Source organism: Hyperoodon ampullatus, assembly GCF_949752795.1.
Source record: "Hyperoodon ampullatus genome assembly, chromosome: 10".
NCBI classification, from domain to species: Eukaryota; Metazoa; Chordata; class Mammalia; order Artiodactyla; family Ziphiidae; genus Hyperoodon; species Hyperoodon ampullatus.
Window position 1 is genome coordinate 31971682 of NC_136923.1, and position 24808 is coordinate 31996489.

At 50.0% G+C, this 24808-nt stretch overlaps 1 protein-coding gene across 4 annotated transcripts in view; it reads right to left on the reverse strand.

Moving 5' to 3' along the window:
• Positions 1 to 3382: 3382 nt before the first annotated feature.
• Positions 3383 to 24808, reverse strand: part of FLNB (filamin B) — a gene marked incomplete at its 5' end in the record, with an annotated part of 140471 nt that continues 119045 nt past the window's right edge. For all 4 annotated transcript variants that reach the window (XM_079712178.1, XM_079712177.1, XM_079712176.1 and 1 more), the window contains 10 exons: positions 3383 to 5011; positions 5948 to 6151; positions 7291 to 7509; positions 11832 to 12008; positions 15342 to 15474; positions 18955 to 19070; positions 20436 to 20573; positions 21433 to 21699; positions 24416 to 24538; positions 24642 to 24794. In XM_079712178.1, the coding sequence (XP_079568304.1) occupies positions 4824 to 5011; positions 5948 to 6151; positions 7291 to 7509; positions 11832 to 12008; positions 15342 to 15474; positions 18955 to 19070; positions 20436 to 20573; positions 21433 to 21699; positions 24416 to 24538; positions 24642 to 24794 (1718 nt within the window). In that variant the 3' untranslated portion in view covers positions 3383 to 4823. The remainder of the gene's footprint in view (positions 5012 to 5947; positions 6152 to 7290; positions 7510 to 11831; positions 12009 to 15341; positions 15475 to 18954; positions 19071 to 20435; positions 20574 to 21432; positions 21700 to 24415; positions 24539 to 24641; positions 24795 to 24808) is intronic.

The following is a 24808-nucleotide window of genomic DNA, read 5'->3' on the forward strand; positions in this document are numbered from 1 at the left end:
TCTGGGGCTCGGTGCCTCTGCCAGGACTTGCCTCTCCTCTGAGATCATCCCACCAGCATTCAGCATCAGCTTTGCCGTAAGAATGTCCACACTGACAGGGAGAGGTGTCCTGGTGCCTAGGGAAGGCGGTGGTCATGGCAGAGGGAGTAAAGTGGGCAATAAAAGGCCTGCGGGATTCTTTCATCTTCGAGCTTCATCCTGGGGAGATAAGCAGGGCCGTTGGATGCGAGCCACAAATCAGGCTCGTAAACTCCCCATCTCCTGTCAGCCTGCTTTGGAGAACTCTAGAGGAAGAAGGAAGAGGTGTGGGGCAGGCCACCCTAAATTCCTTGCACATGAGCCGGTCCCCTGTGGGCTCAGGGGCCCAGACAAAAGCCTTATCACAAAGCAAAAAGGATCCCTTTGTTTAGAAAGATTCCTCCCACCATGTTTTTGGGCAGCATCCTGAGACCAAAGCCAGAGGGAAAAAATCAGATTCAGGCTTGCCTTGAGCGATGTGACATTTTCACTCCCTCTTGGAGTTATGAGTTGCTATTGTGAGGAGAAGAAAAAAATTAGCTAAACAGGCTGTTTCTGGGAGAGTTTTCATTAGTTGAAATACTCTGATTACAAAGCCCCTTCCCCCCACAAGTTAATGGAGACTTGGAAAGATTCCATTCCTTTGGCTGAGCACTAAGGCCAAAGGGCACTTAAATTAACGATCTTGCTCCCCATTACAAAATACAAACTGGGCTTCCCTGGTGGCACAGTGGTTAAGAATCCACCTGCCAACGCAGGGGACATGGGTTCGAGCCCTGGTCCGGGAAGATCCCACATGCCATGGAGCAACTAAGCCCGTGCGCCACAACTACTGAGCCTGCGCTCTAGAGCCCACGAGCCACAACTACTGAAGCCCACATGCTTAGAGCCCGTGCTCCGCAACAAGAGAAGCCACCGCAATGAGAAGCCCGTGCATGCAACAAAGAGTAGTAGCCCCCACTCGCTGCAACTAGAGGAAGCCCGCACAGAGCAACAAAGATCCAACGCAGCCAAAAATAATCTAAGGAAAAACAAACTTGGGGGGGTTGACAAGGATTGAGCACTCATTTTGCCACTAACCTTTACTCTGTTAACTTTTTTTAAAATTAATTAATTAATTAATTTTTGGCTGTGTTGGGTCTTCGTTTCTGTGCAAGGGCTTTCTCTAGTTGCGGCACGTGGGGGCCGCTCTTCATCGCGGTGTGCGGGCCTCTCACTGTCGCGGCCTCTTTTGTTGCAGAGCACAAGCTCCAGACGCGCAGGCTGAGTAGTTGTGGCTCACGGGCCTAGTTGCTCCGCAGCATGTGGGATCTTCCCAGGCCAGGGCTCAAACCCGTGCCCCCTGCATTGGCAGGCGGACTCTCAACCACTGCGCCACCAGGGAAGCCGATACTCTGCTAACTTTTAAGGCTGTGCAATTTTCAAGGCAAATTAAATCCCTATGTGCCCAACTCATTTTGCACCAAAATCAAAATGTGGCTTTCAAGGCCCCTTTGAAGTCTTAAGACTAGACACATGGTCAAGGGCCCACGTGTTTACAAATGCACTGGAAACAAAGGGAAACGTTGATAAAATGTTTCCTTCTTGGCAGCACTGCTGATGAGTGCTTCACTGGGTTGCAGAGGGAAACTGGATGAGGAAGAGGAGGGCGTCTGGGCTTGGAAGGGGGCAGGCCTCCTCTGGCTTGGGGATCTCTGCAGGGCAGCTGGCAGCTGCTGTCTGCCTAATCTCCATCAGCCACCAAAAGAGTGACCGTCCAGCCAACCCTTGGTAGGAAAGGGGCAAAGTCAGCCAGTGAAAGTCAGAAAGGGCCTGGCACCCAGCTGGTCCAGGGTCAAGTTTCAGTTTTCAATGTGTCTGCACAAACAACAGCCGGTTCCCATAGCAGCAAGTCCAGGTGCAGTTAACAGTTGCCCTGTGGTTCTAGCCACTGACCAGTAGAGAGATGCACAAATTTCACTCCGAGACGCCTTTGACGTAACTGTTGGGGGACCACCAGGTGCAGCCCCAGGTGCTAACAAGCGGGCCGTGGAGGAGGCACATCACCTGGCAGGGTTTGACCATAGAAAGCAGTGGCCAACACTCTCACAGCTCCCAGTGGGATTTCATCTGACCCTCACAACCACCCCAAGGGGGGCACACTCTGAGAGGTGAAGCAAACTCCTCAAGGCCCCATAGCCAGTGAGCAGCTGAGCCAGGACTTAAGCCCTAGACTACCTGATGCCACAGTCCAGCTGTTAACTTACAAATGCAGTCCCCCAGAAACCACCTGGCTTCAAGCTGGGCCCCTGTTTTCTTCTTTGGGCAAACTCAGCCGACTGTTGCCTCTCCAGACCCACTGGGCAGAGCCTGCATTCCCCAAAGCCCACGGGCCTCCTGGGGTCCAGGACCAGACATTCACGGTGCAGGCCCACAGATAAGGGTGCTCCCTTCAGAAGGACGGGCGGGAGGAACCTCCTTTTCTCCAACCCTCCTCCCACCTCTCAGAAGGACACAAACTGCCATCCTTGATCAACAGCCAGGTGTCAGGAAGAAACACACAGAAAGATCTAGAGTCTTCCTTCCCTGCCTTTCCGTCCACCGCTCACCCCCAATACAAGGCTGGGGGTCCAGGACAGACTTCCCATCATCATGGCAACTGCCCCGGGCTTGCCTAGGGGGGCGGCTCCTGGGTCCCCTTCCTTTTGTACTCCTGTTCCCACGGTGGGATAAGCAGGGAGGTAGAGCTTCCACTCGGAGGACAAAAAGGCAGGGGGCCCAGGGTCTGCCCCAAGTGAGCTCTGGGACTGCAAACGTGTCAATGCAGCACCTGAGTTAGCGTCGTCACCATAAAATCACGTCACAGCACTGCTGTAGGGCAACAGGAGGCAAGGGCTAAGTGTGTCCTAAGCACGCAGCAAGGAGAAGCTTCCCGAACAGAAAGGAGGAACAGAGGCAGAGAGGATGGAGGGAAGGCGGCACCAATTCCAAACCCTGCTGTCCAAGGGCGATGGGATGACACGTGATACTGCTTCCCTATAACAAGGGTTTCCCACGTCATCAGGAAAAAGACTCTCTCTCTCTCACCTTTTTTTTTTTTTTTTTTTTTAAACCATAGCCTTCCCCTCAGTGGGTTTCATATCTGGGACTCTTAACCAGGGCAAATCCTAGCAAACCTCTCCAGGAGGCTGTGTTGGTGCCAGGACCCCTCACCCTGATAAATTCACACTGGGGCCTGCGAGAAACAGAACGTCCCCCCGCAAATAAGAGGCGAGGCTTCCTGTTAAGACAATTTGCTTAGCCTGCGTTCTTTCGGCCAGGGTTTGGGAGAGCCGGTCAGAGACTCAAACCGTTTACCAAAGGACACCATCCAAGAACACCTGGGGAGCTTATGGAGCAAACGCTGTATTTAATAAGTTATAAGATACAATTTACAGTTGGCATTTGGTTCCAGTTTTGCTTCCACATCCCGGTTTACGAAGCCTGTGGTCCTTTCACATCAGGCTTCGGGCCACTCCAGTTCCTAACAGGTGGGCTTTGCCAACACTCACCCTCAGCTGCTACTCCTCGGGGAGGGTCACCCATCTCACCCTGTCCCATCCATGGACACACTCGAGATGACAGTGGCCACCTCCTCAGGATGAAACAGCAAATCTGAAAGGGCTGCCGGCCCAGACCACACTACACATCTGGGCCCTGCAGTCAGGCAGTCCCCGAGTGCTTTCACTTTATTCCAAAGCAGGTCTGCAAGAAGGCACGCAAAACGCCTTATACCCCCATTTTCGGAATTTTGCACCTGCTTATTATTGCTTTCCAAAGAGCCTCGGGTGACATGTGGTCAGGGCCAAATACGCTTTCATTATTTCTGCAAATGGTAAAGGACCACCAATGAGCTGCTGTCCTTTCCTCCCCTGTCATTCCCTGACTTTCAGGCCAAAGGTTGGCAGGAGTTTCCTTCTATAATTATCTTCCAGAAAAAGTTCACACTGGGGCTGCCTGGGGGTGAGTGTGGAGTGTTATGTCACGTGACAGGCCTCTGCTAACACTTGGACCCACCTGCGGTGTCTCCGGACATGCTGGCAAGACTCATCAAACGGACAAATGGCTGGAGCATGTGTTAAGGACAAGGGCTAGTGTTGGTTAAAAAAAAAGGGGGATCTTTGGCAAGTGGTGGGGCTGCTTGCCACTGCAGAATTTCCTCAGACCCAGTGACTGAAACGGACTTTGGAAACAAAAGCAAAGACATGGCTGTCAAGATGGTCACACGCAATGACTCTGCAGGGAAATAAGTAGCAGGATGCGGGGAGAGGCACCAAGAAGCCATTTCGGCCAGTCTGTCACCACGGACACTCTGCCCTTTGAGAGATGGGGGCAGGATGGCAGTCGTGTTAAAACTGGTGTCACCCAATGGCCTTTTCCTACGTGACAGGGTCATCGTCTTTTCTAAACGACAACGTAAACTAGGCGTCCCCATCTTCCCTGCCCTTCCTCCCAGTCTTGTTTTTTTGCAAACTGACTAGCCAATTTCATTTCTTAAAAATATCAGCCTTGTCCGTGCTTGCTCTGTCTGCAGGGGGTGATCTGTGCCAAAAGAGGTCCAATTTGCTGGGCCTATTGAACAAATTTGCATCTCCTGAGTCCCCAACATGTCCCTAAAGAGTCAAGTTTAGGACTTCTTTCTGAAGGTACTTAAAAAAAACATGGCAATGTTTTTGGGATGGGGTTTCAGACCCACAAACGGGCTGGAGGACTTTGTATAAAACGAGTTACACACAAGCAACAAAAGCAACCACCAGAACGCCTCCCAGAACTTGATGAGAACTGTTTTAAGGCACCGTGACATGGAAGGGGCTGCCAGGGATGTGCTCCTCTCCCCACTTCACGGCCAGAACGTAATCCCCCTTCTCCTTGACGATGTATGTCACGCTGTATTGCTGGCTGCCCACATGCTTCATGGAGACTTCTTCACAGGGGGTGGTGGGCCCGTGGACCCCAATCAGCAGCATGTTGGAACCTGGGGGGCAGAGGAAGGTGGTTACTCCATGAAGATGCATCCCAGAAGGCAGAGGAAGAGGGGGGGACATGGGAGCCAAAGGAAAGATACCAGTTACTGCCTGTTAAGCTTCTCTGATGACGCTGGGGACCTTTGAGAGGTGGGAGGGTGCAGCAATTACGAGCAGGACTCTTATGGGTTCAAATCTCTGCCCTGCTACTTCCTAGGTGGGTGACCTTGGATATGGAACTTCACCTCTCTCTGCCTTAGCTTCCCCATCTGTAAACAGGGGATGACACTAGCACCTACCTCATGGGCTTCTTGTGAGGTTTAGAGGAGTTATTGCATGTGAAGCCCTTAGCACATAGTAAAGGCTATGTAAGTGTTGGTTACTCTGATCTCATTTATTCTCATGAGAACCTTCAGGAAGGTCCTATGACTATTCCCATTTTAGAGCAGAGGAAACTGACTTTTAGAAAGAGATTTAGTAACTTTCCCATGGTCACATGGCTAATAAGCTTTGGAAATTAAGGAAGGAAGGAAGAAAGGGAGGGAGGGAGAGAGGAAGGGAGAAATAAGTAAGTGGTGAAGCCAGGTTTCCAGCCCTGATGTGCTAGATGCCAGAACCCAGGCAACTAACATTGACACCCAAATAAATACCCAAGTTCAAATTGCAATTACAGCAATTAGTGACAGAGAAGAGGCCAGGTTACTGATACAATGCAATGAGGATAACGTGACCTTTCCTATGTACCTTGAGGTCATTTGAAAAAAATCAAGAGGCAAATCATTTAAAAATATTAAGTGCAGAACAGGGCAATGAACATGGTTACTTGCAAATGTCTGGGTTACATGGGTGGGTGGGCACTGCAGACCAGAGCAGGAAAGACCAAAGTACACAGAACAGAGGGTGTCACCCCATGCCCTCCATTCCCCGAGCAGGGCCAGGCTGCCTACCGGCTTTGCTGCAGTCCACCAGGAAGGAGCTCTTCTGGCCCACAAATGCCTTCGAGAGCCCCGCCCCCTTGGAGGTCACCTTGCTGGCATCCGAGGATGCCTTGGGGATGGCGCTATAGCAGGTCTCCGTGGAGGACCTGGTCACTGACTCCACCAGGATGGATGAGGTCTCATTGGCCGAGCCAGGGCTGACCAGACGCTGGCCTAGAACATGGAAGGGAGAGAAGCAGGCATGACTGGCCAGACAAGGCAAGTACCCCACGCAGAAGCCCCAGGAAAGCCCCAGCTCCCCAGCACCTGGATCCAAAAACCGCCACACCCCTACCTCACAGCCCCCAACACCTGGATCTAAATGCCACAACTTTTCCATCTCACCCCCCATAATGTCTTCTATGGGGTTCTGGGGTCCTGCCCCACACAACTAAGATCTGGCTTTCTGGGTATATGGGAGAGTCTGGCCTTGGCTGACTTGACCTGGAAGTCCTTCCAGGTCATAAGCATGTGCCTCCAGGAGTATAACCACGTGCCACCCTATGGAATGGATATCTTTCCATTTATATAAAATACTCTATGTATAAGCAGTGTAAACATGTGGGAGGACATTGACAAAATACAAAATGATTCTCTCTGCATATTTTTTTTTTTTGGGTGGTGCGGCGGAGCTTGTGGGATCCTAGGTCCTTGACCAAGGACTGAAATTGCGCCCTCAGCTGTGAAAGCGCTGAGTCCTAACCACTGGACTGCCAAGGAGTTTCCCTCTCAGCATATTAGAAGATGATTTTTCTATCTGAATTTTTAATTTACTTAATTTTAATTAACTTTTCTGCAATGAACCTATGCTACTTATATGACAGTGAACCAAGCAGAAAGAGACACGTGGAAGGAATTCACCACAATATTTATGGTGGTTACCTTGGGTGGTGGGCTGTAAAGTGTTTGGTATTTTTTCCAGTGTTCTGAAGGAGGCACATTTTTATAAATTTAATGAAAACTTTTGATTATTTTAAAAGTGAAGGTTAGAAATGAGGGGATTTTTCAGGCCCTGACCTAAACAAATACGTAAGATCTCAAATATGTAAACATTCCTTCTTTTCCGTTTGAGACAGAAAACCACCTAATGTGCTTTCTCAACTTCTATACCCCTACTCTGCCTGCTAATTTTGCAAGTTTTCGAACATGCAGTCACTCTGACATGTCCTACCATTTCTTTACATTCAAGATTCAAAGCACATTCAACATATCTAAAATCATCCAGTTTCTACTATCGAATAGCTCTGCTGATAATCTGACAAGATCACCTCCACAGGGGGAAGAATAACTTTAAAGGTGTTTGTGGTTGTTACCTGTCACCTTGGCCTTGAACGGGCTGCCCACGATGTGGTTGGGCCCGCCATATTTGACGCCAATTAGGTAGCTTCCAGGAGCCATGGGGGTGTACATGACTTTGTACCCTTCGGGGGTTTCCTGGCAATCCATTTTAACCTTGGACGGGCCTTCAATGGTGACGGACAATGTCCCTGGCCCTGCTCGGGTGGTGTTGATGAAAAATTCAGACTGGATACCTGGGAGAAAGGAAGCAGGAATAAAGATCACGTGGAAGGTTTGGAGGGATGGGGAGGGTGTGCTTTGGGGAGCGTTCTGGGGGCCCTGAAGCAGTGGCGGGGCACATGGAGGTTCCCTCTCAGAGGGGTCCCCTTGGTGGCACGGGAACCCACCAGTACTAGCTCTGAGCTGCTGGCACAGAGAACCTCAGGCCCTGGGGGATGGTAACCCCTTTCCAAGGCCCAGGCAGGAGTGTGGCCAACATTCTGTCCACAAGCACGCACTGCCTTGTTTTCTCCTCTGGGCACGAGCCGTGGCTGAGGGCGAGAAGCCTGAGTCATCACTGAGAGCCTGAAATGCTGCTTCCACTCCCAAGGGCCATCTCTGCCCCCAAGGGTGGGGGAAGCATGGGCCCCTCTGACCTTTCCTTTCTCCTCTGGTTGGACTTGGAGAAGCCCAGGCAGCCCAGCGCTGCCTCCTTCCTCCTCAGGCTCCTTGCCCCAGACACCATGCTGAAGACCGGGGTAGCCGCTAGGATCTGCCAGCCCTGCCACTTTGCCTTGAATACCAGAAACAAGAACAAGACCAGAACGGCAGCTCCTGCTAATACCACTGGCACCACTCTGGCTCCAGATCCTGTGCCCATCATTTTACATGCCCAGTGATTCGTCTTTACTTTAACAAACGACACTGAGGCTCAGGGAGGTTCAACCACATGCCAATCAGAGCTACAGGAGAAAGGGGCAGAGCTGGTACTGAAGCAAGTCTGAGGGGGTTCAGAGCCCAGGCCCGTCTCCTGGCCTCTGGATGGGCAGCGGGGCTGCCTCAGATGCCTTAACTGCAGCTCCAGGACATCCTACTTCTTGCCTGCCTGGTCCATGAGGGCTTCCTGCACAGACATCCTCCCTTGTGATAGAAGGAAAGCTGGGCCAAAAGACAGCGCCGACCAATGACCACTGCGGTGTTCCTCCCTGAGCCCAAGGCCCCGAAAAAGGCTCCACTCCCCCAGGCCCCTTTCCAGTTCAGAAGGGGAAGAGGTGGTCAGTCACCAGCTGCACACCTGCTACAGTGCCCTCTACAGGGCATCCCCGGCATAGCATTCTGCGGAGCTGGGCTTCTTCTAGAGCCCTGGACGCCGCCCCAGCTGGGAACTATTTTGGTTTAATTATAGCTCCGAGGCTGGAGAAAGAATTACTGTTCTGGTTATCAATAAGACAAAGGAGCTGCTATCATGCAACCCAGAATACAACCCAGCTGTTTCTGGAAAAGCTCCCGAGGCTCCCGTCCCAGCACCACCCCCTCACCCTGCCTCCACAACTGTCTCAACCTCGTCTCTATACTGTGCAGCCCAGGAGCCCTTCACTCAGCCGAAGCAAGGCCGCGTGGGGGGAAAGGGAGGGGGTATTCAAACAAGGGACAGCGTTTCCAGGAAGCAGCTGCAAGTGACAGCAAGGAAAGATACTTTTAAAGTGAAGATGAAAAGACCTGGCTGCAGTGGAAAGGACAGGATTGCTCCATTCCTAAGAAACATCCGTGCATCCTGATTGTGAGGGTCCAGAAAGGAAGGTGAGGTGGGAAAAGAGAAATAAGGAATTACAGGGCAAGAGCAACCTATCAGGTGGGCTCCTTTATTATTCCCATTTTACAGGAACAAAGTGGAGGCTCAGTGAGGTCAAATAACTCACCCTAAGACACACAGCTGGGGAATGGCTGAACTGGGGTTTAAACATAACGTCTGTCTAACCTGGAGCTAATGCACTCGCCTGAGAGCAGGTGGGAGAAAGAAAATCCACATGCAGGAGTCCCTCTCATCACCACCTCCAGCCAGAATCAGGACCCCAGGCATCTCTGGGCGTGGCGGTGTTCCCCTGTACCCCCGTGTATATACAGACGAGTTCCTGTGAGTTTAATGCATGTCTAACGCAGCCCTACTCCATCTTCACGGTGGGTGAGGGGTGACGGGAGGGAAGGAGGCTCTCCGCTTCCATCTCGTGCACACTGGGGTCCTGGAGCATTTCATCAGGAAAATGGCTCTTCCAGCCAGAGAGTCTGGAACTCCCTGGTCTAACTCCTGACCTTCTCAGTCCCTCTGCAGCAGACAGTCCCACCCCAAATTGTCCACATTCTCCTGCTCTAAAACCTGCAGAATGGACCATTTAAAGCTTGAGCCAAGAGATACAGCCAGCCCACCCATAAAAACACAGGGAAGCTTGCTTTGTTCCGAAGGTCAGGATGCAGGCCCTCCAGCAGCCGGGCAGAGACACCTTTTCATTCCACACACACTGCAGCTGTGTAATCCTGGGATGGCTATTTGGGAAAAGGCCTGGGAGCGGGAGGGCTAGAAAAACAAGACGCCTGCCCCTTGACAAGAGCAATATTTACACAGGATTTGAAACAGGCGTATTCTGTACCTCTCCCTCCTGGCTGGAAGTCTCCCTGCAAGACCAGCTCCTTCCTCAGCAGCATCCAGTGCTGGCAAAGCACAGCCTGAAACCTGAGCTCCTGAGAAGGCTTGCAAACAGCCAACAGGAAGCATGAGAGGCCCTGGGCACAGCAGGTGTGACCCAGCAGGGGGATGGGTGGCTGCTGGCAGCACAGGAGACCTCAGTGGCTGCTGCGGGGCCTGGACCAGGGCCTGCTGGGGCTCCAAGTGCCAGGAGGACCCCACCTGGGCTTCAAGGGTGGATGGCTTGTCAGGGGCCAAATGCCTGCACTACTGCCTGGGAACCTTCCACGGCAGCTGGGAAGATAGGTGTCCTTGTGTAGGACACCCCACAAAGCAGGCCAGGGGTGTAGCCACTGCCTTGGGGCAAGCCAGCCATTTAGGGAGGCAGCAAAACTCAGGGGTTAAGTGAGCAGGCCTTGAGGTTGTGAACCTGGACTGGTTCTGGCTCTGCCCCCTCCAAGCTAAGTAAGCTTGGGGAGTGACTCAACCTTTCTGAGTTCTCACTTTGCTCATCTGTAAAATGGACATTGCCTAGGATGAAACAATACAGTGCCTTTTACAAAGGGCAAGCTGCCAGCTCAGAGTTCAGTGTGGAGCCAGACAGGATGGGCCTGGGGAGATGAGAAGTACTCATGCAGACCCCGTGGGAGGTTTTGCTGAGGCCACTGCTTTGGCCAGAGTCGCAGGGTGGCACACCAGCCGGGCAGTCACTCCTGCACCCGGGCAGGGCCCCTTGTCCCCTTAAGACACTCGCTCCACAGGGCTGGATGCCAGGAAACCACGGCCACTCATCCCCTTGCCTGTGGGTCTGCTCTGTCCCAGTCACCATGTGGGGTAGGGGGGAGACTAACAGCAAAATGTGCACACACAAGGAACTCAAGAATCCTTCCTAAGAGGCCCCAAAGTAACACTCAGATGCAAACCGTGTCCCAGTGAGTCCACGCTTGCAATGAAGCGTAAGTGGACAAGCTCCCCACCCTGGCACCTTCCATAATAGTGACACACTGGACACCCCTGATGCCCACCTCTACATCCACGGTATGGACACTAACTACAGCCATTACAAGGCAGGTAGATCTATCTGTAGGTTTTGATATGCAAAGTTCCTCAAGATGTCAAGTGACAAAAGTAAGTTGTACTGAAATACAAACAGCACTAAGACTATTTCTATAAAATACAAGTAAAACTCCATATCTACCTTTTGAACAAACCGACTAGCTAAGCAACCAAGTGACCAAGAATGAAGACCAACAAAGAGACAATTGGAAGGTCCTCCCCTGATCTGTTAAGCCATGTTTCCTCCTGGACCCAGAGGGAGGGAGGGAGGGAAGAGAAGCAAGATGGAACTTTACATACTTCCTCACTGCCAGTATTTTTCACAATCAAACGTGTTCCATCTGTGGCAAAGACTAAAAAAAGAATTTGACTGTTTTAGTCTTTTCTCCTCCCCCGTTAGGATTAGAATAAAAAGGAGCCAGGCTGTGACAGGTCTTACTGCCGACTGAACGTGTTTCTAGGAGGCCAGGGTCCACTAAAGGAGCCGGTGGGTAGGGGACCTCCCCAGAGGCCCGTTACATGCATCATGAACTCTGTGCGGGCAAAGGAACCCTCAAAACAAAGGATGCTGTGTTGTATTCCCTATCAGTGTCCCGGTCCTAAAAGAATCTGGCAAAGGAAGACAGCTGCAGCACAACAAACAGTAATGAGCTGTGAGAACGCAGCCATCAAGCCCTCACTCTGGATTTACCGCAGGTCAAGTGAGAGCCTCCCAAGGGTGCATTATTGAAGTTTCCCTGGGGAGAGAGGATGGCAGGCTTCCCGGGGGCTTGAAGAGTTCCATCTGCTCTTCCCGGGGGACAACTCCGTTAAAGACAAGAGGCAGAGGCAGTGTGTTACCTGTGGTGCCCCCCTCGAGCCCTGAGCCATAGGCGGACACCAGGGCAGGGTTCCCCGCTTGTCCGGGTTCCCCGACTCGTACTTTGAAGGGACTTCCAACCACGTGGCTCCCGTTGAACTTGACGTCGATCGTGTGGACACCATTCTCGTGGGGGATGAAGCGAACAGCATACTTATCTGGGAGAGTGAGCAAAGGCACAGGGTAAAAGTGGGCCCATGGACCCAACCAAGGTGGGTGGGGACAAAGGACAGGAGCCCAACCTGAGAGGGCCGATCTTACATCACTAATAAGAAATGGCCCTACTGCAAGCCTGGCACCCAATATGTTGGTGATCAAAACCAGATGGGCCTGTTTGTCTGTACCTAGACAGCCCTTTGGGAAGTGCATCCAAATCTCAAATTCTGTGTTTAATCCTCTGTGGCTTTGGCCTCAGAAAAACACTTCCTTTATGAAAAGCTCACTTCTGGCGCAGTTTCTCTGCTTGGCCAGGGGAAAAAATGGTTACAACTGAGACTAATGTTCCTTAATTAAGCTCCAAGCTAGCAACTGCCCCACAGGGCAATGGCCAGGTTTCTCACTGTGTGTTTGGCTCACAGCATGTGGTCAGATGACCTATAAACTGAAATGGGCACCTAGAATATCCTTCCACCATGCACCACTTGACCACCCCTTCCTCCTTGAAGTGCTCCCAGCTGGGACGCAGAGTCTGTTCTCCTCCAGTCAGTCTCTCAGCCTCTCCCTGGCTCCTTGTACCCTCCATCCCCTTCAGAACTTTTGTTGCTCAAAACTCCACCCAAATCCTCTTCTCTTCTCCTCTGGACTCTCTCCATATGGAGCTGCCACCCATATCCTTCGACACTGCATGTCCCCCATCAGTCCCCAGCTGGTACCCACCCTTCCTCTCTGAAAGCCAATGTGCTACAGGGAAAACTGATCCCACCCCCATGTCCACGTATGGTCCTTGATTGGGTCAAATTAATGCGGGATAGCAGGGGGAGAAATCCCTCTTTTCCCAAGCCTAAGTCAATTAGCACATGGCATTTAGTCACTCAGGAACAGGCATGTGTGTTCAGTGAGATAGGAGGGGAGGTTTGCTGGAGACTTCTGCAAAAGAAGCATCTAAGACTTCTGCAGAAAGAATCTTGAGGAGAAAATGTCTCTCTTGATTGGTGTCGTGTGCTGCTGCAGCCACCTTACCACCAAGAGGAAGGCCACTTTCAGAATGAGGTCCACAAATCAGAAGAAAGAGCAGAGATGTTTGGGGCCTTGGAGAATATAGCTGAATGGCTGAATTAAATTGTTGCTGAAACCCACCTTAGATCTTGAACTTTCCACTTATGTGAATTAACAGACCCCCTTGTAATGGACCATGTGTGTAATGGACCCCCTTTATTATGTGAATTGGCTTGAGATGGGTGTTCTGTAATTTGTCACCAACGGCATCCTAACTGTGTCAGGCTGGTGGTCTCAGACACTGCTAGGGCTTCAAATACTGCCTGGGGCTGAGGACACCATATCTCACTTGGTGGCTAAATCCCAATGCAGTAGAGATCTATTAAATGTTCCCACTTGGATATCTCAGGGACACTTAAAAACCTCTCAAGGGCTTCCCTGGTGGCGCAGTGGTTGAGAGTCCGCCTGCCGATGCAGGGGACACGGGTTCGTGCCCCGGTCCGGGAAGATCCCACATGCCGCGGAGCAGCTGGGCCCGTGAGCCATGGCCACTGAGCCTGCACGTCTGGAGCCTGTGCTCCGCAACGGGAGAGGCTCTCGTACCGCAAAAAAAAAAAAAAAAAAAAAAACTCTCAAAAAATAAAGTATTAAACTCTGTAAGGCAGTGCCCAGCCCTTGCTCACCCATGGCTGCTGTCCTGAGCTTTGTAACTGCATCATCATCTTTCTACCCCATCACCAAGCTACATGTAACCTTTCTGAATTCACTTTCATTCCCTATGGCCAATTGGTCACCAAATGTTATAGTTCTCTGACCTCAAGTCCTTCCTCTGCATTTCTAACACTGCTGATTAATGCTGTTTTCTCAAACGGACCACTCTGCGAGCGTCGGCTTACCACCTTGCCTTTCAGATGTGCCAACACGTTCTCTATAATGTGGTCAGACTTAAACCATTATCTGACCAGATATGGGTTTAAAGCCCACACATTTGTTCCTTCTGAGGCTCCCCACTGCCCTTTCTTTTTCCGCCCAGTGGGAGGAAGATGTCTAAATGCCAACCCAGGTCCCAGGTGTCTACCCTCACTGCATGCAGAGCAGGGTACATGGCAAACGCCCAATAAGGGCAGTGGTCACAGGGCTCTTCCTCATGTATCAGGGCCCATATTCAATGTTACCTCCTCAGAGAAGTCCTTCTGACCTTGTCAAAGCAGAAACCCTTTTCCTCTCCTGCTCTGACCATCTTTACCATTTGGTTCTCAATTCTGCTGTGCTGTTGGTGATCAGCTGGGGTCCTCACCCGTGCACTGCACCTTTCTGGCTCACACTCTTTAGGTCCTCACTAGACTCTGTGCTCCTCTCTGAAGGCAGGAATTATGACTTCCTAAGTCTCTGACAAGTCTTCCTGTCAAGTTTCTGACACTTAATAAATGTTCACTAGAAAAATGGTCTCGTTCAAGTTGATTGACATCACAGAATTCCATACACCAAGGCAGCGAGCAAGAAAATCTCATGCGGGGCTTCCCTGGTGGCGCAGTGGTTGAGAATCTGCCTGCCAATGCAGGGGACACGGGTTTGAGCCCTGGTCTGGGAAGATCCCACATGCCGTGGAGCAGCTGGGCCCGTGAGCCACAACTGCTGAGCCTGCACGTCTGGAGCCTGTGCTCCGCAACAAGAGAGGCCGCGACAGTGAGAGGCCTGTGCACCGCGATGAAGAGTGGTCCCCACTTGCCACAACTAGAGAAAGCCCTCGCACAGAAACGAAGACCCAACACAGCTAAAAATAAATAAATTAATTAATTAAAAAAAAAAAAAAAAAAAAAAAAAAGAAAATCTCATGCTATTAAGTCCTACTAGGGACCCAGATTCTCTCTTTCCATTTTTTTAGCCGCACAGCTAGCAGGGTGTTAGTTCCCCAACCAGGGACTGAACCCGGGCACTCAGCAGTGAAAGTGCAGAGTCCCTGGACGGCCAGGGAATTCCCCAGATTCTCTTTTCTTAATTTACAGCAATCAACCTTTCCCTCAGAGTAAAGAGAGGTCAAAGTGTACTTATTCATTTCATAAGGTAAACAATAAAGATCTGTGATATTTTATTAAAATATGAGAGAACATCACAATGAATGTCATGTGAAAGAAATCTGAAAAACAACTGAAAATAAAGAAGTATTTGTTTTTTTTTTTTAAAAAAAAGCCTGCCCCTGGCAAATGTTTATACCCTAATTTATAAACAGTGTCTGGCAACAGCAAAGGGAATCCGAAGGCCTTGCAGAGGCTGATGACCCCTCCGTCAGGGTACATGTTTGCAGAAACATTCCTGGTGTGGGCACTGGTGCTTACCTGGCTCCAGCTCAGACACGTGGCATTCCTCCACGGCTCCAGAGGGGCTGTGCACCTTTGCATCAATCTTGCCTTTTGCCCCATTCAACCTTATAGCAAAGGAGGCTGGCTGGTTAACTTTTAATCCTGATTCCTGAGAATTTAATACATGAGATGCGTTACAGCCCTCGGCGTTCTTGCTCAACAGCACACACCGACCCAACCCAGGATCCCAGGGGGGGACAGTTCTCATGCAAATAGGCCTGGAATATGTTTTTCTATATAACACCTGCCAACAAAAGAGCAGGTGAGTAATTCCACGTTTCTAGCGTTAAATATAAGAAAGCAGAGACACACATCTGCATGGTCTTGTATCTAAACCATCTTGATTCAGAGATGGTTCCTAGGTTTGGAGACTTAAGACATCCTGGCCAGCAGGATTACAGTTTCAGCATCCCAAACAAGAGCTGTACAGGCCAGAAAACCCAGTATCTTCCAGACTGCCCCCTCCCTCAAAGAAGAAAGAAAGAAAGAAAGAAAGAAAGAAAGAAAGAAAGAAAGAAAGAAAGAAAGAAAGAAAAGACTTCCTCTCCCCACCGCCTTTTTAGGAGGAGGCTGGCAGCTGATAAAACCCTGCACTCACTAACATGAACAAAGGCTTTGTATCTCAAGGGTGGAGACGGAGAGAACTTTTTCATGCAGTACTGAACAGTGGTTAAAAACCAGCAGAACCTGGATTTACTGCCATTTCCTAGCTACATAACTAAACTGTTGAACCTGTTTTGAGTCTCAGTTTCCTCCTCTGTAAAAACAGGCATAATAACCAAATCTATCTCAGAGAGCTGCTGTGAGGATTAAACGAAGTTATGCATTCAAGGCACTCAGCACAAGGCCTGGTCCATATATAGGAAAGTTTTAAAATGTCAGCTTCTATTAACATGCATTTAGAAGTTGTCAGTCCCCCCCAAAAAGCCATGGGAAAAGTGTAGCTTTTGCTCTTGAGTAGATCAATTTCACTCTCCCTGCTTTGCCTTGGAAATTACATCCTCTGCTGGGAGAAGGGGATTAGAAGTTCAGATGCTTAAGATATTTTAAGATTGGCCAATCCTGAATAGCAAAATTTTATAAGCCAGCAGTTTTGATGTAAACGTGGTTGGACAGCTACTAAGATGATAATTCTAAAGCAGCAGGCTCACACTTAATGTGCAACCGAGGGTCTTGTTGAAATGCAGATTCTGATTCAGTGGGTCTGAGACGGAGCCTGGGACTCCATGTTTCTAAGAAGTTCCCAGGGGATGCTGAGGCTGCTGGTCTAAGGATCACATCTTAGCAGCAAGGCACTATAAGCAGTGCTGCCTCGTTCAGTAGTCACTAGCGACATGTGGTTATATACAGTTAAATTTAAATCAATTAAAATTAAAAACTCAGTTCCGGACTTCCCTGGTGGTCCAGTGGTTAAGAATCCGTCTGCCGATGCAGGGGACATGGGTTCGAGCCCTGGTCCGGGAAGATCCCACATGCTGCGGAGCAACTAAGCCCGTGAGCCACAACTACTGAAGCCCATGTGCCACAATTAACTGAAGCCCAAGCGCCTAGAGCCCGTGTTCTGCAACAAGAGAAGCCACCGCAATGAGAAGCCCGTGCACCACAATGAAGAGTAGCCCCCCACTCGTGGCAACTAGTGCAGCAACGAAGACACAACACAGCCATAAATTAAAAAAAAAAAACAAAAAACCTCAGTCCCTCAGTTACACTAGCCACATTTCAAGTGCTCAAGAGCCACATGTGGCTCATGGCTACCATACTGCACATTGGAGATGTAGGACATTCCCACTGTTGCAGAACATTCTACTAGACTGAGCTGCCCTAGAGGCTACAGATGACGGAGGACTGAACACAAAATTAAGGCGTCTCTGATCATCAGACCACCCCCATGCCACACCCTCCCCTTCAGAATGCCAGCCGACTCCAATTTTCTAAAAAGTCTCAAAAGCAAGACAAAACAATACATGCCTCTCTTTCCTAACCAGCAACAGATGTTGCCGTGCAGCCTGCCAGTAAATCTCCAGTAAATAATTTACATATCACTTGGCATCAAGTGACATGGGGAGAACAGGGGACAAAGTTGACACACTGGTCCCTCCTGCTGTAGCAGCTGGTTACAAAAGCCTGACGGACATACCAGCCTGATGCATATTTGTTTAAATATTTTATGACCAAACTGTTATAAGAGGACTCTATGGAAGTTTCTTGGAGCCGATTTCTCCACATCAGCTCCTTTTGGATAGAAGTGTTTACGTTACCTGAATTCACTTGCCACTAAATCCTCAAGAGGGAGATAAACGCCTCACAAGATCCAAAAGAAATCTTCCAGATGCGTGAAGGCAGCTCTTTGCCCTCAACAAATGCCAGCTTTATCTCCCTCCGTAGGTTTTAGTTAAGTTGGCCACAGAAGGAACTTCTGTTAAGAAGCCTTTAAATGAAACACAAGAAAAACATCTGCACCACAGTGACCAGTCAGTATCCTTGGTACTCTCCAGATGAGGCCGCTTCAATCTGTAGACCGTGACCCTGGTCTGGGTTCTGTTTGGGTTCCCTAATGTTTGAGACAACCAGCAGTACCAGTCCCCCTCAGGGGAAAGTTAGACTCTCAAATGTAAACCAAGTACATGGAACCAATCTGAGATATGAGGTTGAGTTTTCATCAATCCAATATTTTCAAGAACTGGGGGGCAGCTGAAGGCTATTTAGAAACCCCTCTACCCAGAAATCACATTCTGGGATTTTGGTGTTATTCTACAGCCAAACTGCTACACCTGATTCAGTGTCCTAAGACCAAAGGGCATCCCCAATAGTTCTTAGTTTGGCTGAAGGCTCTAATGCAACCCTGAATTAAGTGCCCTGTTTAAGCCAGGGTGAAAAGTTGCATTTCCTGCCATTCTAAGAGGTTGGCCTATGTAACCACCTGCCACAATGCCAGGGTTGGGATTAAGGTGGCTGCTGTTAAGAGCATGGTTCTGGAACCACCGAGCCCTCACTCTGCCTCATTCTAGCTGGTGCCCATAGCTGGATCCTCTCTGCATCTCAGTTTTTCTACCTTTAAATGGGGGGGGGGGGGGGGGGTGTCAAGAAAAGCTACTCACCAGACTGTTGCAAGGATTTAGGGAAGTAACACTGATACAGTTCTTAACACAGTGCCTTGCACGCTTACTATAAATAAATCAGCATCATAAAATAAATCACAGTTGACTTTCTTGAGGAAAAGGAAGCCAATAATAGCAAGCTGAACATCACTGGACTGTTAGTTTTCTGTTTGTTTTGTTTTGAAAGCCCTCCTTATCCCTTAACCAATTACTAACAGGCCTTCTTTGTTTCTCTGGAGTGAATATTTAGAAAACAAACTCGTCTGCAAATGTTGAGGAGTTTTGCTGACCGTGGCTGCTTTCTGCTCGCCCCAACGGTCTCCTGTCCTAAATGTGACTCTGCCGCAGGAAAGCTCCCCTACGCCTGGCAGCATCCGTGGTCAAAATGTGCTGGGGCCCCTGGTACAGTCGGAGATTGAAGGGGCCTTGGGAGTCCAGGGCCTCACTGGCTGGGCTGTGGCCAAGGAGATGGATGTTTCCTTGTGTCTCACCTGAAGGCTCAGAACAGTGAGGCGGCGGGCATCGTCGGAGGGCGCGATCACCGGCACCAGGTAGGGACTTTCTGGGATGTGCTCATCATTGAACTTGATAGACACCTCGTAGTTACCTGTGGGGACAGGAAAAGACCCATCATGTCAGAGATTCTGGGAAGGTGGTTCCAGAGTGGCCTCTTGTTTCTCTAGCTAGGGCCAAAGTGCCTTCCGAGAGACCCTGGTCCACTCCATGGCTGTGGCTGATTGGGTCAGAGAGGGTCACCTGGCTCACACCAGGCCAAAGCGATTTTCTTAGTTGGAAGGGGTAGGGATTTTTTGGTTTTTTTTGAATCTTATATATTCTGTTTAATAATTTCAAAGAGCATTGAAGCACTGAAGTTTTTGTTCTGTGTTTTGCCAGTGTATATGTGAATCCCCACACCAATCAGGCATCAACATCTGGTGTGTATTCCCAATTTCTCTCCAAAGGAGAGGCTTATGACTGAGCATTTTATTAAAAATTATATACTTAAGAATAAGAAGGGCTTCATGTAACTAGGATCCCATTACTGATCCTGAACTATGAAGTGTAAGACATAAACTTTGAGAACAGGGGTAGAAGCAGAGTGATAACTAGGAAAGAAAATCTAGTCAAGGAAGAAGGGTAGGGATTCTTAACCTGGGCCCCCAGGGTCCCTGCACAAAGGGTCTGTGTACAGTACTCAGGAGATCCATCAAACTCGAATGGGAAAAACGTACATCTTTATTTTTACTAACCTCTAACTGAAATTTAGCATTTCCTTCCTTTAGAAAAGTTGACAAGAAACCACAGCACATTAAGACTTGTGATTTTGTCAACAAAAACAATCACTTTCCAGCTTTATATATATCTTGACATACCATTTACACTCACTGCCACTTAGAAATTTAGTTAATAGACCATCACCAAATCGTATGATTTCACGTATTAATGAAAACATGTATATGTTGCTATGTTGCAAATTTGTTCCTTTAAAAAGATTTTGATAACAATATTTTATTAAAATTGATTTCTTTTATAATCTGAAGTATTTTATTTCATGTGTTTAAAAATATTTCCTGAGATGGTCCCCATGGGCCTCACCAGATGCCAAAAGGGTTCATGGCACACAAAAGGTTAAGAACCCCTGATCAAGGGAGATCAGATGCTGAGGCCACTCTTCTGGGGCAGCCCCACCAGCCACTGGCCACGGGTGGGCAGAGAGAGGCTGCTCAGTGGGAAGAATGAAACAGTTGAACAAGAGAATAAAGCAGTGAGGCCAAGAGACAAGGAGAACAAGAATTCCTACCCCTTTCAGGCGTGGCTGGATATCCTGCAACTGGATTTCTAGGACGCATTCCCATGGGCCCATACAGATAAATTCCTCTTCTACTGGAGCTAGCCTGATGAGTTTCTGTTCCTTACAACCCAAGCATCCCCAAACAAGGAAAATGTCCTCCACTGGCCCCCGAGTACCTACCAGGCTCTTGGGCAATATAAGACACACCACATGATCCGTTTTTATGGTCATCAAACGTAATCTCGGCCTTACTGGGGCCCTCAACAGCAATGGAGAGGCCCCCAGCACCTGCCTCCCGGGTCCAGATGCTGAATTCAGCTGAGACAAAGAAACAACTGGTCAGTGACTGAGCCCGGTATAGGCCCCTCTTCTGGCTCAAACATGGGGTGCTGGGTTCTGTTTGTTGCCAGCCCTTTCCTCTTTCTCTAACCCCAAGCAGAACCCAAGCAAGGGCACTGCTGATGTTTGCTAAGCACCCTCCATGACTACACTAAGTTCATGGGTGATCAGACATCTTTGGAATACATGCAAACCAAGTCAGAACAAGATGAGAATGTTCAGTTTCATCCCCACAGACTTTCCCACTCAGCAACCACCACTGCAAGGGACCTTCACAATCAGTTTTATAGAATTCTAGCATGTTCCAAAGAACATTAGCCTGCAAGGTGCCCTGGAAACATTTTTTTTTGTTCGTTTTGTTTTTTGTTTTTTTTTTTGCAGTACGCAGGCCTCTCACTGTTGTGGCCTCTCCCGTTGCGGAGCACAGGCTCCAGACGCGCAGGCTCAGCAGCCATGGCTCACGGGCCCAGCCGCTCCACAGCATGTGGGATCTTCCCGGACCGGGGCACGAACCCGTGTCCCCTGCATCGGCAGGCGGACTCTCAACCAGTGCGCCACGAGGGAAGCCCTGGAAACGGTTTTATGACCCTGATCCTCTCTTAGAGACTCACGACACACACCCATAAATTACAGGCTCCGAGAAGTCCCTCAGTAAGACACTTGTTTAGCTTTGGGTAAGCAATTCCCAAATGTCTTTAGCCACGGAAGCCTTGTTTTAAAGAATGCCCCTTCACACCATCCATCAGTAACACACAAAGTCTTCCTTTCAGAACAGGGTGCTCAGTCCGCCAGGCTGAACTCCATCTGCTCAAGTAAAAAGCCTGCCCAGAACACTCACCTGGGACTCCTGCTTCCCCTCGCTCCAGGCCAGGGCCTCCTGCCCGGACCTTCTGGGCGCCCCCTTCACCCAGAGGCCCCACAGTGAACTGGAAGGGGCTGCCGGTGACGTGCTGGCCGCGGTACTTGACGCTGACGGTGTGAACCCCCATCTCCTGGGGCACAAACCGGACACAGTGCGAGTTCTTTCCCACAGGCACAATCTCTGCCTCGGTCACGTGGCCTGAGGGGCTGGTGACATGGGCCGACATGTCACTGCTGTCGATTTCTGAAAGGGGGCCGGGAGAAAAAGAGGAGGGTCAGGGCGAGGGCTGGAGGAGGAACGGGACATGCAGGGCAAGCAGCAGAAGGCAAAGCGAGTGTAGGCCAGGGGTGCGGGGTGCTCAGGCTTCCTCCCATCCAGGCTGGATGCCTGCCCTCCTGTCTCCCTCAAATCCCTGGGTGGTCATGGCCAGCATGGAGAGTGCAGGGCCCTTCCAGCCACCCAGTGCAGAGAATATTCTGGGGGCACTGACACGTCTTGCCTCGCCGAGCACCGTGACAGCCTTCCTGGCTGGAGCTGAGTTAATTCCACACAGCAGTTTCAAACCAGAGCTTGAGCTGATAGTTACGGCATGTAAATAACAACAACAATGATGGTTCAGATGTTTCTAAGCAAATGTGACGTGGGGCCATCAGTCATGCTTACAGGGGCTCTTTTCCATAGGTAAGGACAGAAAACACAAGAGCCCTCATCCCTCATTGTCAAGAAGCCTTGGCATTTCTTTTAGGCAACAAGACAAAATGCATTTAGAGGAAAAGGTGAACCCAGGTTGGTCCCAGTGGCAAAGGGGAAACCATGCGTGAGCAAAGCTTTGAGCAAACCAAAAATAAGAGGCCACACTTCCAGAAACATGACGCCTCAGGTCCCCAACACCAGGAAGCAGACGTGTCTGCTCCACCCAAGGTGCTCTGCCATGCCAGCGACCGTGCCTGCACTGACGAGGTGGAGACAGGCGCGCCGCATGCTGGGTGACCAAGTAACGCCATCACCTACAGCAGCACGAAACCGCACCCTCCAGCCCTACAGGATCTGGGCAGCAGCTCATGACTCTGAGCCCTGAGGACAGAGAAAGGAAGGAGGTTGAGGGGAGGGTCACCCCACATGGCCTGGGTCCGGAGGATATCTGGAGGCTGGAGGGCCATCCTCCCTTCTAACTGACAAGAGAGGGTGTTTTAGGTAATGATGGGAAAAGTTAGTCTCAGCCAGAGTCATCTAGTACCACTGAAAAGAGTAAGAAGGAGTCAAGAGCTAGACAAGACTTGAGGGAAAGGGTGACTGACCACATCACACAGAGATAAGAGACAAATAGGCAAAGGGAACAGGAGAGAGAATTCCCCAAATAAGAAATGTGAAGCAAACGAAAACACAGTCCACTCGTCAAGTGACCAGAGAAATGCAACTGAAAACTAGATACCGTATCTTTCCATCAGATTGATCAAAGTGAGAACCAAAGACAGTGGCCAGTGCTGGTGGGGAAACAGAGAAACAGGCATCAACTCGTTTTCTGGAGGACAGGCTGCCGAGGCATAGCAGCATCTGAAGCGTACTGGCCCAGCAATCCCACTCCCGGGCATCCATCCGAAGTGATGACAGATGTCACAGAGCACTGATTAAGGGGGTCAAGGGATGGAAATGAGCATACGTGAAATGAGAAAACCCAAGAAGGACACGCACCTAGACGTGAATTGGAAGCTTATGCAGTCATGAAAAGGATGATGGGGAAGTATACTTTGGTGTGGAAAGATGCCCACAATACAGTGAGTGAGAAGTGCACCAGAGGGACCTGAGACCGAGCCCGTGTGTCTAGGAGGCTGGAGGCATCCAGGCTCCAGCTCTGGGCCTGAAACGTGAACCACAATCTCCCTGGACGGTGGGATATGAGGTTAGACTTACTTCCCCTGTTTTTGAGCACCTGAACTTTTTATGATCACTATCAACATGGTGCGTTTTAAGTGATTCTTAGTCTGGACACTACAGTAATGAGGTTTTTACCAACGGTGTGTCTAGAAAGGAAGAACCCATCAGGTAATGCTGAGAAGGCAGAGCAAGAGATATACCACAAGTCAGGAAAGACAGGAGATGCAGTGTGGACCTTCCTCTGGAAGCTAGAAGCTCATCACAACATGAGCTTCATCTGAAGACAGTTTAGATTTTCTGTCTTCATAGAACCTGCAACTCCACAGCACATGCCAGAGGAGCCTCAAGTCTTCACTTACACAGTCACTTCTTTTTTTTTTTTTTTTTTTGTGGTACACGGGCCTCTCACCGCTGTGGCCTCTCCCGTTGCGGAGCACAGTCTCCGGACGCGCAGGCCCAGCGGCCATGGCTCACAGGCCCAGCCGCTCCGCGGCATGTGGGATCCTCCCGGACCGGGGCACGAACCCGTGTCCCCTGCATCGGCAGGCGGACTCTCAACCACTGCGCCACCAGGGAAGCCCCACAGTCACTTCTTAATAGAAAGAACCTGGGCCACATTTCAAACAGACGATGGCTGTGTTGGGCAAAGGGCTAGATGTGGTCCACCCACCCAGCCTTGCTTCGCAGGCCTCACTCCAATTTTAGGAATGAAAGATACAAACGGGAATTAGAAGGATGTCACTGGGCTGACACCTCCTTCCAGATATAAGCATCAGCAGGGCCAGTTCTCTCACTATTAGTCTAGTCGACAGACAGTAAATGAAAGTCTAAAAGCTTATCTATTTTTCCCTCATGTGGTATGATAAAGCTATTTTCATCTGGAAGAAGGAAAAGTAAATAGATTTACTTTTCTTGGATGGGTCTCTGTGAAAATAAGTATTAAAAATATTAATGAATAAATTAAAAAAAAATTAAATTCAAAAACAGTCCCCCACAGCAGACTCGGACAGTATATTCTGGGCCAAGCCCAGACTTGGTTTCCAGTGGTGCACACTGCCCTGACCCACGAGCCCCTCGTGCTCACCTGGGATCTTCAGGTTCAGGTCACAGATGCTCCCAACAGTGGCCACAGATGGGGCTCGACTGGTACGGGTAATGCTCTCCTTGACTCTTCCTTCCCCGCTGATCTTCACGGTAAAGGGGCTCCCTGCAAAAACCGAGCAGGCCCTTGAGAGCAGCCCAGAGGCCACGCATGGCATTTACAGAAAACCCAAGCACGGGACAGGGAGAGCAGATGGGGCCACACATACCAGGCACGTGCTCGTCAGCGAATTTGGTGGAGACGATGTAAACCCCAGGCACGGTGGGGAAGTAGGAGACCTTGCAAGTGCCGTCCTCCAGGTCCTCTGTCTGGATGTCCACTTTGCTGGGGCCTTCCACTGCCAAGGAGATGCCGCCATAACCTGCAACACAGTAG